Below are 16,999 nucleotides of genomic sequence, written 5' to 3'. Positions count from 1 at the left end.
TCGTCGATTGTATACCTACTGTGTTTATGTTCGTTAACTTTTTTATTTTGTTTTTAACTTTTATCGACAACAAATTATTATTTCAGATATTCATTCAAGTTAGTTTACAATTATTGTGTGAAAAAATGTTAAAGTACATACGAGATGATATAATGTTACAACATAATACATACACTTATCACATAAACCGAGGGATGACAAAAAAAATCGTTATTTTAAATTTATAGACTAGTTCAAACACGTGTATATTTAAACTCGAGCTTTGTTCTCGAAACCAGTTTAAGGATCTTATTTTATTTATTAACCTTTTACAATATATTGCCTTTTTGCTATCTAGCTGATTAATGGCCATAAAATTTAAAAAGAAAAAATTCTAATAGGTACCTACAGTTCACACATCAGTTGGTATGAGTGAAGGGTGCGACCCTTGATATAGCACGTGCAGTTATTTTCTGCTTTTGTGTGCCGTTGCTAATTCCTGAATCATATTGTATTGGATTGCGAGGGCGATATAATTATAGATCTCAGAAAAAATGACGTAGGATGAAATGATTAAGCTTTTTTTGTAGTAGCAAAATTTAAATAAAAGCAAAAGTTTTAATAAAGCACGTTAATTAATACAGAAAAATACGTGTCGGTACATAAAAAAACCCTATTTAAAAATAAGTCCAAAAAAAACTCGACGGAAAAGTCTCCCAGAGGTCAAAAGTAAAGAAACTTTTTATAACGTGTCATATACAAACCGTTTATTTCGCTACCATAAAATTAAATCTTGCGCAAAATTTTACAAAGGCTCTCAACTTAGAAGTGGTAAGCCCATCGATAAACAAAGATCGGACCCGCAACGCTCCCAATAATACCAGTCCATGCAACACGCACACACACTCGCGCTGTACACGTCGTAACTTGCACAGGCAGTAAGTTTTGATGCCATCGCTGATCGCATTCGTCCGCTGACCGTCGCGGGGAGCGCATGTCGCTCGCGTCTTATAGAGTTCAGTGAACGTGTAGTGCTTATGAACAGCCAAGATGGTGCGAAGCTTGTCGCAGTGGACGAAGACGCTCAGTTTCCCGGCTAGACTGTCTCCAAACCGTACGTCCAAGGAGAGCGTCGTCAATGTTCAGCCCGGATCTCCCGGGGTCTCGCCCACCCCCAGTGCATCGTCGCTGCCTCAAGGATCCGACAAAACAATTTCGCCAATCCCTATCACCGAGATCAGTCAAATAGTAAGTCGCCCTTTTACTTAGGGATGGACCCTCAAAGTTTTGCACTATATTAGAAGGGGAAGAGCGCGTTGTATGCATGTTAAAGACTTTTATTCCAAAGTCTCTTTCGGATTAAGTTTTCCAATCGCGTATTGGAGTTTCAGAAATCATTCATGTGTAACAATTACCGATTTGTCACCTTAAGTATTACCAGTCATTGAATATGCTAGACATTTAACCGGTTTCAGAGATATCTTTCACACGACTTCTCTGCATCAATTTGGAATATCTTAGATGATGGACTGATTATAACAGTAATTGACCGTTTCGTTCATTCAGGAACTATCTACACCATAATAACAATGGGACTATTATTTCATTACTCGTACTTATGTAAGAGTCTATTAAATTTATGAAATAGCTTAGCACTTAGATGTATTATGCACTTAACTATTGTCACAAACTTGTCTCATTTTGATGAATGTTTACAAAACATTAGGATGCAGTCCCTTCTTCCTGTGAGATAACACGGTTAGATATAACTGGTCTTCTATAAAAGAGTAAAATACGTGTCCGAAATGCTTAAAGACTATTCCATATTAGCGAGCTATTAAGCTGTAGTTTTCTGAAAGGAAATGAATGATACGTGTCTCGTATTCCACTTAGAAAGCACACCGCCGAACTTGAGCGAAATTTAAATATCATTGAAGCGTTTGTTTCGGAAGTTGTGACATTGTATCTGTTTGGGCGTTCAATGTACGTTGTTTACTGCGGTGTTGTCAACTGTTTACCATCGTGGTATGTAGTAGCCGGTGCGCTGCGCAGCCGCACCGTTATGTCCCCCTTGCACTCACCTTGACAAGGCCGCAAGAGATGCGAGTTTTTGCAAAGCAACATAGCACATGACTTTCACCTTTTGAAACGCCTTTCTAAATACTGAAGTATATCAAATATATTTAGTACTTATTGGCTCTGAAACTGCCTTAGGGCCTGTTTCACCAGCTGTGGGTAATGTTAATCCTTCAAATAAGTTACCATTAGACTTTAAGAGCATGAGGTAGAATAGGTTATTAGGACCCGTTCCACCTCGGGAAATTCGTCGGTGAAAAAAATATCAATTGGATATCGTTACCCACAACTAGTGAAACAGTGGTAAACTTCATATATGGTATTTAGTACATATTTGTATAGTATTTCTATTTGTATGTGTTTGCCTCAATTTTTTGTGTAACTCCAGTAACGTAATACTGCTAATAAGAATTTACTCTCCGAATATGGAAGTTCTGAATTTAAACTTTATTCAAATGTGTGCTATATTAGAAGTAAGCGCGTGAGTTGAATGAAATAATAAGAAATAATTTTTTTTTTTTATGTCAAATGATATTGTTCTTCTAACAAGTATAAAAAATGCACGATTTTAAACCATATCTAACAATTCTACATTCCAAGTCAAATTTGTTTTTTTTTATTACATAACTGCCAGTGTTTTAGGACGCGGTTTCGTCACGTGTAAAACCTACATAAAAATTGCATGTTGTCAAAATATCGTTTTAGTTATTTCAAAATTTTGTATTCATGGTTTTACCTTTTTTTTATTACTTACCAACTTAATATAAGTCTAAGACTAATTTTACACTTCTCCGAAGTCGAAATTACATTCCTTATTTACGATTGTAAAAAGGTTTCGCAACTTAATTGTCCCGATTTTACGCCATACAATATGTCAAAGTATCTGCCAGTAAATTACGAAACATGTAATAAAATAAAATATCATTTGTAATCGTAAAAAGAAAGCCATCAATGTCCAACGACCACTTCGATTTTATAGTGCTTCGCTGACTTATTCTAAATTAAAAATTAAAGAAGAACTTGACATCTCATCTTTTATTACCGGTAAATACCTATGTACCGCGAATTTCGAACTAAGGTGAATGGAATGCGGATTGCGTTCCGTTGCAACGGACAATGTTGAACCCTCTCGTTTCAAATTGACCTTTTTTGTCATCGAATGCTTTTAAAATATGTTCATAACGTCATACACTTTTTAATTGTTAACAGAATGACATTTCAAAATGTCTTCAATGATCTCGCCATATACATTTATGTAACGTCCACGCTAATGGATGTCGCAGCTTAGCTTTATCGTTTTGTTTTTACTTTTTATTCGGTTTGTAGAATTATTATTTATCTGTCTAATCTTATATTTTTTAGGTTTTTAACCGACTTCAAAAAAGGAGGAGGTTACTCGATTCTTTTTTTTTTTGTTGGAAAGGAGATATCCCTAGTTTAATACTACGGGATCTGATCATGGGATCCCAGATAAATCGAGGGAAACTCTCGAAAATCCCCATAACTTTTTACTGGGTGTACCGATTTTAATGATTATTATTAATTTAATCGAAAGCCGATGTTTATCATGTGATCACATTTAAATTTCATCGAGATCTGATTACAACTTTTGGAGTAATTTTTGATAATGCGTATTTATTTGACTATTTTTTCGTCTACCTACGTTGTATTACTTGTCGATATAATTGAAGTCGGTTTTTCTTCGTTTGCCTGCAAACACAATTATTATGTACCTACCAGATATTAAAAGGTGTGGTTTTTTTTTAAGAAAGTGGTGGTGGTAAAAATGTTTATTAGGTATTTTACTGTCTGTGGCAGAACGAACATCTGCGTGTCAAATTCCTCGATGCCATGTGCAAGCTACTGGTGGGAAGCGAACCGTGCACACATGAGTTTAAAAAAAAAATAGTTCATTTGAAAATGTAATAGACATAGGCTCAAAGTTGACTGGATAAATATACTTAAATATTTTATATAAAAAAAAAAACAAACAATTTTATTCTCATTTAAATTATATAATTTACATGACTTAAGAAGTAATTATTAAGTTCTTTTCAGCTCAAATTTGCTGACGATTGTATTATAGTATTCAATATGTATTTCCTTACTTCTCATTTTTTTTATTAATCATCTCGAACCCAATAACTTAAGTGGCTATTGAATATATCGGAGATAAAGGAAGAGGGCCCTTTTTTTTGCTCCGTCAGCTGTTCGGCGGGTGTACGGAACAGTAGGAGACCATTCAACGCCGACATAATAGGGATTTCTGTACCGCTAACTGTTTATCTTCACATATATTATATTACTTAATATATTATATAAAGAGATATTTTATGGTCGAGACTACCGTTTCGTCCGTGTTTATTGTGCTAAAATTCAGCTACCTCGTACATAAAAACAAACATACTTTAAAATACATAGGTAAGCAAAATATTTAAAATTAATACATGTAAGTAATAAAAAAAAATACATTTTTCTTATTTAAATAATTTTATAAATAAAGTACAAAATAGAGCGTGACTATTTTGTAAATAAACATGATCAAACATAATTATTATTTATCTAAGAAATAATGGTTTAACAGAGAGCACAAAGCTGTAAAAAAAATTAAACATCAATTACTTACTCAAATACACAACATTATTAAAAAATAGTTAATATTTTTTTAAGTCAAATCACTAATGGAGATGATGAGAGATGAATTTCCATTATTTTGTTCGGGAACTTTAAATTAATATATAATGAATTTAAATTTTAATGAAAGGGAATGAAGTACGATTTAATTTTATTTTTCGATATTATATTTTTATATTATATTTTATACTATATTTTTAAAACAATATACAAAAAATACCTAATTAAGGAACAGGTACAGAACTTGTAAGAGCCGATAAATGATAAACGACTGTACCACCGGTACCTACCTATTTTTAATAAAATAAAAGAACGACTGGAAGGGGTGTTTAGTGTGTAATGTGTATGTGGGTGTACATGATGTATCTATATGTGTATCTATGTTTAGATGTATATTTATTATATGTGTACTTTATAATATTTGGTATTGTTTGGTTACTACGTATGATCTTACTGAATTATTAAATATTATTTATTGGTTGCTGCCGCTGTCGTTCGCATGGTACCCGAGGTGGCTACTGAAAATTAGCGTGTGAAATTTAGGGATCTTACTAGGTGTAAATAACTTTGGTAGATGAATTTTGTGTTAAATTTACGGTTATTTTAATTTTATTGTATTTTTTTTATTCTTTTTTACGCTTTTCTTTACATTCATGTTCAAACTTATAAAAAAATGCTGTATTTGTTGCTTTTTTTATTATTACTCTTTTCGTTTTATTTTTTATTTTAATTTATTTTATTTGACAAAATTTTACTTTTCATATTTTAAATCAATTATTTAAATTTTTAGCTACATTTTTACTTAATTTTGACTTTTTTTACTTTTTTAATGTATTTGTGCTCTCATTGTGCTTGTTGTATGTCTGTAAGCAGTGTGTGTCTCAAATAAATGTCTTTCTTTCTTTCTTTCTATAAACAGAAATAAATATGTATGTATTAAGTACAAGTACATAAATAAAAGAACAATTTCACGTAAATATACAACTTTGTTTCATACATAAATGCCCCAGTTTTTAACTTGCAAGTAACGTGTTATGTGTTATAAAAAAGTTGTTAAACTTGTCTAAACGAGTAAATGACTTAAATAAATTAGGAAACATGAAAAAAAAATACACCGCTCTCTATAGTTCGCGGAACTGATATATATTTTAAATGTTAAATTTTAAAGGTGATAAATTAAAATTAAAAAAATAAAGTTGGCATTTTGCTTCAATTTATTACTTAAAATTTAAATCTACATTGGTTTTAAAAAAATATTGATCGTAGCTTATTTACTTAGAATATTTTATAAATTAACAAAAACATTTCAAATAACTACACCCAGACACAAACTTTTGTTATAATTTGGACGTTTTTACGAACATTTTGTTTACACGTTTTGAAGAACTATCATATCAACGTATTACATAAAATAGGTAACATGAGAAATAAATAATGAAATAACCCAGTTTTAATTTAAAATCATTACGAATTCTTGACGCTTAATATATAATGTAATTTGCGAGAGTTAACAAATACGTTGTATGATATCTGATATCTAACGGATATTGCTCAAGATAGGAACGATAACAACAAACGTATAGGAATATCGCACTCATACGGATGCGAAAAAAAGATTTCCATGTGATAAAACGGATTCCGGATGTACGAACAAACAGAAGAAAGGATGTGCAGATAATACTTGATAGAATGTCGACTAATCCTTTGTAGTTTTATTTCGTCACATGTCAATATTTCGAATTTGAATTGAAAAAAAATAAAGAATGATTAAAACCTATTCGAACGCTATGTTCCAAATTTGAATTAAAAAGAATGGTTAAAAGGATTTTTAGACCAAAGAAATTCATTGAAAGAACACGTTCTTTCAATGAATTTCAATTTAAAATTATTACATTTATATTTATTCAATTTATAATTTAATTTTAAATTACTAGAGCAGATATTACCTAAGCGCATAAATATTTCGAAAATTTAACACATGCCCTTAATGCGTGTAACAGCAGATGTGGATAATTGTAATTTCTTAAAGGCCGAATTTAAAATTTCGTGAATTCCACCAAGGCACCTGCCGCGAGCAGATGTTGGTGCCTATCGGAAACTTTCAAGATTTAAAGCATGCGCACGCACCAAACAGCTGACAGATGAAATTAAAAAAAAAAAAAAAACGACTTACCTGAGTGTAAGTGTAGAATGGTCCGACATGATTTTAACATCGATCAGCTGATTTCGACGGCAGATGGCGGATTTTTTGTTCCTGCTTTAACTTTAAAGATTTATTTTAGTGAAGTGAGTTTCTCTGAAAACCTTTTCCCATTAAAGGTAATACTACTCAAGTTAAGAAAATTATAATAGAAACAGATGTGAAAGTAAATAAAACGAACCATTGATAATTTTATCCGATTCATCTACGCTCCGTTCATTGTATGTTTAACTATAATTGGAAAATCTTATTGGTTACGGTTTCTTAATATTGATTAATTTTTATTCACTATCCAGTGTTCTGAAGTTAATGTGTAAGGGTAGATAATTTTATTGAAAAAACTAATAGTGAATTATCTCAAAGTACTCGAAATTTATTTATAAACAGTCCAAACGAAGCTCGTCCCCTTTTCTGTGCGTCTGTTTTGTGTCGAACTCGTGTTTATTGGTACATGTCTTGAGTCCAGGCCCTTAACACTAAAAGTGGCTTTAACCTTTGAAACTACGCCCTATTTCTGTTCCCTTTAGACTGTTCCATTGATCTAGTCGTAAATTTTACGAACAATAACAAACACTGCAATGATAATATTCTTTTGAACTATTGTTTTTATATTTTAAACAAATCAATTTGGCATTAAATTAGGATGAATATATAATAATAGGGTTAACGCGGGTTCAGATAAAAAATCGTTGACCGTAGTAAATGAATTCAATTTCAAAAGCGAAGATATCAAACATTTCTGAATCACTGTGATCATGTGAAATAAAACTCGACGAATATCAAAGGGTGTACGTTCGATCCATCACAAATCCATAATTACCTTACAATAAATTACTGACAGCGTATCATTTTACGTTCGTCTTGATTCCTCCGTTCTTTGTATAAATGATTTAATGATAAAATCGATTTAATTATTGGATGTATTGTTAATAATAGTTTTTGAATGTCTTGTTATTTTTTCATGAGCGAATGTATATTATTTAAGCGTTTGTGAGTCTATTGACTCAGTAAGTGATCACTCATGATCAGTTACGTGATCGACGTTAATAAGATAGTTTCTCACCAGTAGCTGGTGATTACTTGTACTTGATCCCTATTCATATGCCTCTCTGTAATTTTTATTAGCTGTGTAGTCAGACTGTACGCATTAAAAACCGTTATATCATTTTATATTATCATATCAAAATATGGTTTCGTTGTTTGCAAATTTAAGTTTAAGTTTTGTTTATTATATTTTGTGGTTTTATTTAAAGTTATAAAAGGTATTGTATGACTTTGTTCGTGACATCTAACGTACATGACATTTTAGAAGTAATCTTCATATTTAGGTTCAATTTATAAACAGGAACAATTAATCGAACGGTTCCCATCAATTTATATTCTAGTCTCTTGAATCCTTAATTAGTTATTTTGATGTTCAATTGACCGGATGCGCGTTCATTTCAAACTTCGATCGCGAACCGAATAATTTGACCGCACTGGACATCCGGTGTCCTTCGCTCCTTCGTACCCGCATTTTAATCTATTCATGCTAATATATGACATAAGATACTAAATTTAGAAACCAATTTTCTTTAATAGGTTTAAAATTTATCGATGGCCTATAATTGTCTTAACAAAAGATACAGGGCTTAGATTTAAGCGTCGTGATGAACGCGTACAATTTCGTTATGTTTTCTCGTTTTGTGAGAAAAACCTCTGAACCGTAAAGCATTATGCGCTGTTTGTCCAACTTAATTCAATGACACAGATTGTACCTGATTAAGTAATGTTAGTCGCTTCTAAATTTTGTAGATATCGTTTGTCATTGTCAAGGTAATTTTGTGTAATTTCACGGGCGAAGTTAAGAATTATGTCATCCAGTTTTATTGACATGCGTAATTGAAACAAAAGCAATATTTAAGGTAATAGGGTTTTCCAAACGTTCATTTAAGACGTATTATGTTGAATTTACAACATAAATAGATGCTGTATTTTGAGGAAGTATTATTCATTCTGAATAAGCGGTTAAGCGATTGTTTCGTGTTTTGACCCAAACGCGTGGCGAATAATTTTACGTCAAGTCGAAGTCAATATTTCGCCTTAGTCATTAACGATACGCAGGTTGTGAGAGACTTGAAAATATGCTGGTTTAGTCACCGTTTTGTAATGCGTACGCGGTCCACCTTAATATTTATCGGTTCTACGATTGTTGCACATCTGAATGCTAAATCGTCCAAAACATCGTTAGCGTATTGGATCTTTGTTTCTTAATCAATCGTTTTGCCGAAATCTTCGATAGTTACATCATATCAAATCTTCTAAGCAGAAACAATGTTTGAAAAAAATGTATTTTATTGTCAGAAAAGTTTTTTCTTATATGAAACTAAGGGTACATCCATTAATTACGTAAGCTCAGAATGGGTGGGGGGGGGGTCCAATGTAATCTCACCAAATCTCATTTAAGCCAAGGAGGGATAGTCGAAAATCTCACCTCAACTTCAAAACTTAAGAAACCAATATTTTCAATTTTCATTATGCCTGCAAAAATAAATCTTATGGCTATAAAAATCATTTAGTTTTTGCTTTGAATTTTAATTAATTTAAATAAATAAACTATAGTATACCCGAACAGTTTAACATTTTCCTGAATAATAAAAATAAGTTAAGTTTAAAATAATTTTAGCGTCAATCTCACGTAATAGAGGGGGGGGGGGGGGGTCCAGTCAAATCTCATTAAATCTCACCTAAGTGGCAGGAGAAATATTACTTCAAATGACACGAATATACATTCAGTGATTAACAATTATTGTCTTATTTGTAATTACAAATTCTTGGTCAACATTAATCGCTCATTTTAATGTTTCTGGAAACAATAAGCGGTTGTAAGCTAAATTATTACATCCGCCATTCTTAACCTTAATCGCTTAAAAAGCTGTCCCATTCGCATCGCCATTGTAATCAACAGCCGTAAAACGCCCTTGACTTGCGAGATCGAAATCATTCGCCTTAAGCGTTGAAAATATCGAATTTAGCAAATAACTGGCAACCCCGAATAATCTTCATTTTGATACGTTCCCACGGAGGTTGCATACGGATGCGACTGGGTTAGGTTGAAATAAAAAACGAATGCACGGTGCCTCGGGCGCGATCAGAGCAGTATATTAAAAACGTATGCCTTCGTCAGCCATTTGATTGTTCAAGTCTATCATTATTGTACTTATGTTGTTCTAGCGATTCAGTACATTATCATTTGCATCATGACTTATTAACATGTTTAGACGCTCATCATTAAATCGTAGCTGCTTATACTTCTGTTTAGATTAACAGCGCTCATTTCTCTTTCTCACGCGGCCATTTTCGAAATGACTCCCGCTATTTATTTTTGATGCTAATGTCATTGTCAAAGTGACGTATTTGTTTTTTTTTTTATTAGTCTAGATACACAAATCGATTACACGATTGACGATAAATATATATTTTATTTCGTAAACGTCAAATAAAAACTTTTGTAGTTTTGTTTTATCCTTTTGTTAACATAATATGCAAGCGAATAACTAACGCCGTAGGAAGTTGATTTTGCAAGCCTACTTTTAAGACCGGTTTGGCACGATGAGAATCGTCTCGGGCTCGACGATGTGAAATTGTTTTCGTTACACGTCTTTACGTCTACATTTATAACTAAAATAGCAAAACAGTAATTTAAAAATAAGAACTGTTGTTATTTGTATAATAATGTTAGAGATTAATTAATTGATATGTGACCTTTGTCAATGACGAAGGTGTTATTAGAATTAATGAACGGTAAATGGTATAGCGATAAACCTGTTGATTTGTGCCCATATACAGCGAGGTAGGTCGAGGGGCAGACTAGTGTAGGTGGCTCAGGTGTGGCGGAGACATTACCTCATATATGTCGGTTATTATCTTCTGTCAACAGTGGCCGACAGTGGTTAAAAGTGGCCTAACAGTGGTGTGTCGTCTCCTTTGTTTACAACTTCTAACTTAAAGTCTTAAGTCTTCGCGATGAGCTATGTGGATTTTTTGTACGATCTTTTGGAGGTCAGTTTTTATTTATTTAAATACTGTTCTATTTATACAATTTTGCAAATAATATTATTTATTTGATTATTATGAAAATTTAATAATATTATAAATCTTTACGAAATTATTAATACTTATTAGTATTATAATAGATCGTATCTATATATAAATTATTTAAAAAATGTTAGCCATTGAACATCAGGGTTTTGTCTCTTTCAAAACGAACACAAAAAAAGTTTATATGTATTTGTTATTCATTTTTGAGTGCTTACATAATTACATATTTACGTGGCAATCTATTGTAACAAGTTTTTAAAGTTTAATTGCTACCAAAATTTACAATGCACTTTTTTATTTTTACTGAATTTATTTACTTATCCGTTAAGGGATAGCCCATTCCTTAAAAATCTAAATCTATCCACGCTTTAGCTACACCAATTAAATCAAACTATAAACTTAACCAATATCGATACTGTACACCGAATACTCGTTCTGTTTGACTCGATCTTAATTCGTCTAATCACATTTTAACACGGCAAGGGTTCTCAGAAAGCTGTCGTTGGCTAAGAGCCGTGAGAACTTGACTGAAATTAACTGTTGAAAGACAAAGAAAGAGATAGAGAGAGAGAGAGAGAGAGAGAAAATAACAGTACCCACTTGGCTATTAAAAATTAATATGTGTGTTCTGTGTGTTATATGTGTATATTCGACTGCAGCTGTTGAGTAGTCCTCCCATGAGTCCGCCATTACGATCTTATGACCTTTTAAAAAAAATGTTGCTATGACTTCATAATAGTCCTTGTAATTAATTTATTTATAAATAGCTAATCCGGCGAACTTCGTAGCGCTATTTTTTTCGTGTTGATTGTTTTTTATTCTATTTTTATTTAATAAAAATATTATCCTGATAATAACTAACAAGAAAAAAAAAGTATTGTTAAATTTGTTGCCGTTTTAAGAAGTTAAGCACCCACATACATTTAAGCAATTCATAATTTTTTATATAGAATACTAGCTCTGCCCGTTACTTCGTTCGCGTGGAATTTAACAAAAAAGTTATTGTTCAGTTCGCAGAGTTATAAAATAAATAAATTTCTAAAATAAAAGTAGCCTAAGTTACTCCTTACTATATCTGGTATCTGCCAGTGAAAATCCCATCAAAATCGCTCCAGCCGTTTCAGAGATTAGCCGGAACAAACAGACAGACAGACATACAAAAATTGTAAGAAATGTTATTTTGGTATATGTATCGAGTAACATCCATATGCACTTAGTAAAAAGTAGTTATTTTAATATTACAAACAGACATTCCAATTTTATTTATTTATATAGATTTATCGTTTTAGATTAAAGTAAAAATAATAATATCGCAAAATGTTAAGCGTTATTTCAAGCTTCGAACACTCTGTTATCTAAAGGACAATTTTTAACTTTATATTAATTTAAGAATAATCAAATAATTGCGATACATTACAATATAATAAAGCCTTAGTGTTGCCAACTATTAATGTGATCGTTTTTTAAATAATAAAATATTATTTAGTATAATTTTTATTGCTTCTTTCGCAAAAGGATCTTAAATTTCAACCTGTTTCGTCATTTCGAGCCCGGTGTCCGACTGGTTTCATTCAGACATGTCCGAACACGCTCGATTGTCTATGTTGTGAATACGTAATCTGGATGGTCACAGGACAAGTTTATATTGGATATGGCATTAACTTTACTTAATAGACCATGCATCTACATTTCGAATCGGTGGTTCTTCGGTAATAATCACTTAAAGATTTTAATTTTTTAAAATGACGGTGCTTCCAAATTTGAATATACTTATTTTTGATTTTGAATCAGATTATCTTGTCGGTTTTATTCCTCTATAGGTACATATATAAAAATGAAGTCATATTGCCTCTCTGATTACATTGGTATTTAGTACTACATAGATAGAAAAAGAGTCAAAAAATAATCCTCTGCAAAAATAATATATACTTGACTCGCGCTTTTTTTCTTAACTTTGCGACAATTATCAAAAAAATACATTAGTAATACATTACTTATAAAATAAAAGTTCCTAAACATGTTCATTTTTGTCAAGTAATGTGCTCCAACATCCGGTGTACAATAAATTAAAATCATATTATTTACAATGCCATATCCAAAGTTTTATGTTCTAAGTTGATATAACTATGTGTATAAACGAATTTCTCGAAAGGCCTGTCGGTAGGTTATCAAGACTTGCTAAATATTTAAAAGATTTTTAACAGATTGTTTCCAATAATTCATTGATTGAGAAACATTAAATAATGAATAAGCAATCTTAAGAAAAAAAAAACAGGCGATAAGTACAAAAGGTGGCCTTATCGCTAATGAGTGATCCCTCCAGGAACAGGGCAGAGGAAATGGTACATAGATGGTATAGGTGTATAAAAGTAAATTACAAAAATTAAATATACAATTCCAAATTAAAAAAATAAAAAATAAATAGTACATACATAAACGTAAATATAGATAATTAATTATTATGATACGATTCAAAGTGAACACAGAAGATAATATGCGACTTAATGGGTAAGGCAAGGGTTAAAATTAAAGCAACTTGTGTTTTACAGTCTTCTTGACAACTGCAAGTGAATAGATAAGATTCTTTGTAAAAAATATCGATGTTGCAAATTAGGTCCGCATAAACATTTTATTAATTTTTTCGTTTTATAGCCATACAGCTCTTTGTTTATGATGTTGATATAATTTATAACTTATATGAGCTACGTAGAGCATTTAGATATATGATTATAAAAATGACATAATTTAGGCTATATTACTGTCATTGTCAGTGGCGGATTAAATTAAAAAAAAAAAAAAAAAAAACGTAATTGCACTAAATGACAGATATTTGTAATGTTTATTTATTTATTTGGAAAACAAAGAATATTTAATACATATAAAAATATTACAAATACGATTAAAATATTTCATAAATCAGCAAAGTTTTCATCAAATGTAAATACGCTGAGCAGTAAAGAATTATATTTTGATTATGTCCTCGTATGTCAAAGGTATGTCATGCTTAACCCCTGACCCCCCGTATTATAACTATAATTCTTATTTATCGCTTTTTTTGCAATATAATTTGTGTCACAATATCGAAGGAACTTCACCGTGTGTAATCGAAAATATAAATTTAAATATGCAAATATTCGCAAATTAATCTTAAATATTTAATAGCGACATTTTGCATAGTTTATCATAATTAACGTAATCAACGAAATTAGGAAATCGTTCCACGAAAGCATATCAAGATATTTCTTGTTTGATTAAGATTAAGAAATTAATGTGTTGTCAATCAATACTTATCTATATTTTAGATGCGAAAGTTTGGAAGGATGTTTGATACTCGCTACGCAAAAACTGTTGAACTGATTGATATGAAACTTGGTACATAGATAAGTGGAGATCTCAATAACACATACTCCAATATTACTACACCTTACTACTTATATTACTGTGGGATGTAAAGTTTCGCGGGTAAAACCGCGATGACATAGGAAGTTTATTAAGGGAGATAAATCGTAAGTTTATGAATGAATCCCTGTTTTAAAATAATTGCAATAATGTTTATATTTTAAAATCACTTCAAAAATCATTGTATTTTTTTTCATTGTATTTCGTTATTCACGATTTGAAAGATATTCCAAAACGTGAAATGAGTAAAAAATATTAGTTTTATAAATAAACTAGCTGTGCCTTGCGTTTTCATCTTTAATTTCAGGAAATTCTTACAAAAATACGATAAAGCCTATATATATATATATAGCCCTCTCCCAACACAATAATAATAAATCCTAAGATTACCGCGTTCAAACATACAAACACATTCTTCAGCTTTCTAATATTAGTATAGATTTCATATAGTGTTTATATAAAGATATCTTTTAGATAAAAAGATGTGGGACGTTTATCGCAATAATCTTGCGGCGAGCTCAGAGGACATTTTGCGCAAGACATAGCAAAACCTATTTGGTACGTCGACTTTTTTTCTTTTGATGAAGCAAATACTAGTTTCTTAATCTGTGATGTGATTAACGTGATTTAGTTTAATTGGATTTTTAATCTGTGCCTGGAAATAGAAATATGTTTTTTAGTTTCATCTGTACTATATTATAAAATTAGTTTACTTTTTAAAGGCGAAAATTGTCGTCATAAATTGAATGTGACGCGTTTCTCTTTTTTTTGTTGTATTCATTGTCGGTCAATGATTTTATAATGGTTGTTTTTGATGTGGTATACGTACGGTAATCCAATTGCGTCATTCTTTCATCATAATATTGTCACCAGGAATTACCGATGGTACGCTTCAGCCTGTAATATCCCACTACTGGGCATAGGCCTCTTTCCCCATGTAGGAGAAGGATCAGAACTTAATCCACAACGCTGCTCCAATGCGGGTTGGCGGATATATTCCCTACTATGAGTAACGATCGCTATCAGGTGTACATGATAACAACCGGGACCGACGGCTTAACGTGCTCTCCGAGGCACCGTGGTTAGACCACAAGGACTGCACAAACGCCCAGACCACGGCAAACACTTGTATGGCCAATACAAATGTTTGTCATGTGTGGGGATCGAACCCGCAACCGCCAGCGCAACAGGCACAGTCCATGTCTGTAACCGTTGCGCCAACGCGGCGTCTAACGGTAACTTAATTACAGATGGTATTTAAGTTAAATCTATATGTATAAAAATGAAGATAAAAAAAAGAAAAAAAGAAAAGCGTAGCAACGCGCGCAGAGTACAGCTAGTTACAAATAACATGAATTTATAGTAATATAGATAAATATATATTTTCAATAGTAATAGAAATATTTTATTGAATTTGTTAAGTGTAATACCATCTTATGTCGTAAGTGAATCAATATGAATCGTCAAGTATGAAAAATGAAATGTAAATTTCATTTTAACCATAGGCAAACAAGTAGGTCATTGAACTTCACAATCAAAAACAGTGTATTTACTTTATCATTTATAATACGGCTTGACTAATATAATTTCACACATGATAGTTTGTTTATGTAATCATCTTTTATGTATATATTTTCGTTACTATGTTATGTATTTACAAGTTTTTATAACTCGAAAATCACTTGTCAAATCTCGCTTCAATTTAAATGGGATTACATGACAAGCACCAAATTTCGAATAAAAAATAAATAAATAAAATAATGAAAATCGTTACATCCCAGTAAAATTTATGAAATAGCACTCGTAAAATAGAAATGAATTGTGAACCTCCTTATTTGAAGTCTGTTAAGAAGTGTAAGTCATCGTTAAAAAACAAAACGCCTGTAATTGTTATTCCCTTGCGTAGCAAATGAGTAACATGGTAATTCTATGAAATTTACCGTAAGCATAAATGAATAATGTTTTCCTGTTCGAATTAAATGGAGCATTGACTTTTTTCAATTTCTTCCTTGCTTTGTATTGTTTGTGACATTTAACTTCCATGTTTATAAGTATTTGAAGTTTGTATTGATATCAATATTAAAAACATTATAAATAGTGTATTAACATATTTCTTATATGTGTTACACGTAGGTATTACGTAGGTATAACTGATCAATAACTAGAACAACACCGCTTGAAAGCAGTATTATTTAGCTGTGATCTTCTGTAAGGGTGAGGTACTTCCACAGTCCGGTTGCTCCAGAATTTAGCAGGATATTTCTTTCTGAGCCCTACCTCAATCATTATTCTATATTAGTATGTATGGAAATCACGTAAACAATTATATTATGCAACGGCGATCATTTGATAAAACTGTGAGAACCCGTGATTCTTAAACGAATATTAGTTTACATACAATTAAACTTATCTGATGTACCGAATTCTTGTTGTAATTCAAAATTAAACGGTTTACTACATGGGTATATCATTTGTATGCTTTAGATTTATTTTTTAGAAATTTTTGTATATACTTACAAATTCGTACAAGGTGAAGATCCTAGGCTAAATAACATAGCTTATTGATCGGATTGGTAAATATATGTGTTTGCTTGCAAACAAAAAAAAAATCCGACTTAAATTACATTAACA

General features: G+C 31.5%; 1 protein-coding gene across 2 annotated transcripts in view; it reads left to right on the top strand.

Moving 5' to 3' along the window:
- The first annotated feature begins 1,029 nt into the window (after window positions 1–1,029).
- The window catches only part of LOC123653938 (TNF receptor-associated factor 4), a 42,599-nt gene continuing 26,629 nt past the window's right edge, over window positions 1,030–16,999 (top strand). Inside the window, exons 1-2 of one of the 2 annotated variants that reach the window (XM_045589911.1) lie at window positions 1,030–1,231; window positions 7,048–7,071. In XM_045589911.1, the coding sequence (XP_045445867.1) occupies window positions 1,030–1,231; window positions 7,048–7,071 (226 nt within the window). The remainder of the gene's footprint in view (window positions 1,232–7,047; window positions 7,072–16,999) is intronic. The other variant, XM_045589912.1, reaches the window with a different exon arrangement.

The sequence above is a fragment of the Melitaea cinxia genome, chromosome 5 (genome assembly GCF_905220565.1).
Source record: "Melitaea cinxia chromosome 5, ilMelCinx1.1, whole genome shotgun sequence".
NCBI classification, from domain to species: Eukaryota; Metazoa; Arthropoda; class Insecta; order Lepidoptera; family Nymphalidae; genus Melitaea; species Melitaea cinxia.
The sequence above is the reverse complement of the archived record's forward strand: the minus strand, read 5'-3'. Positions and strand labels throughout refer to the sequence as shown.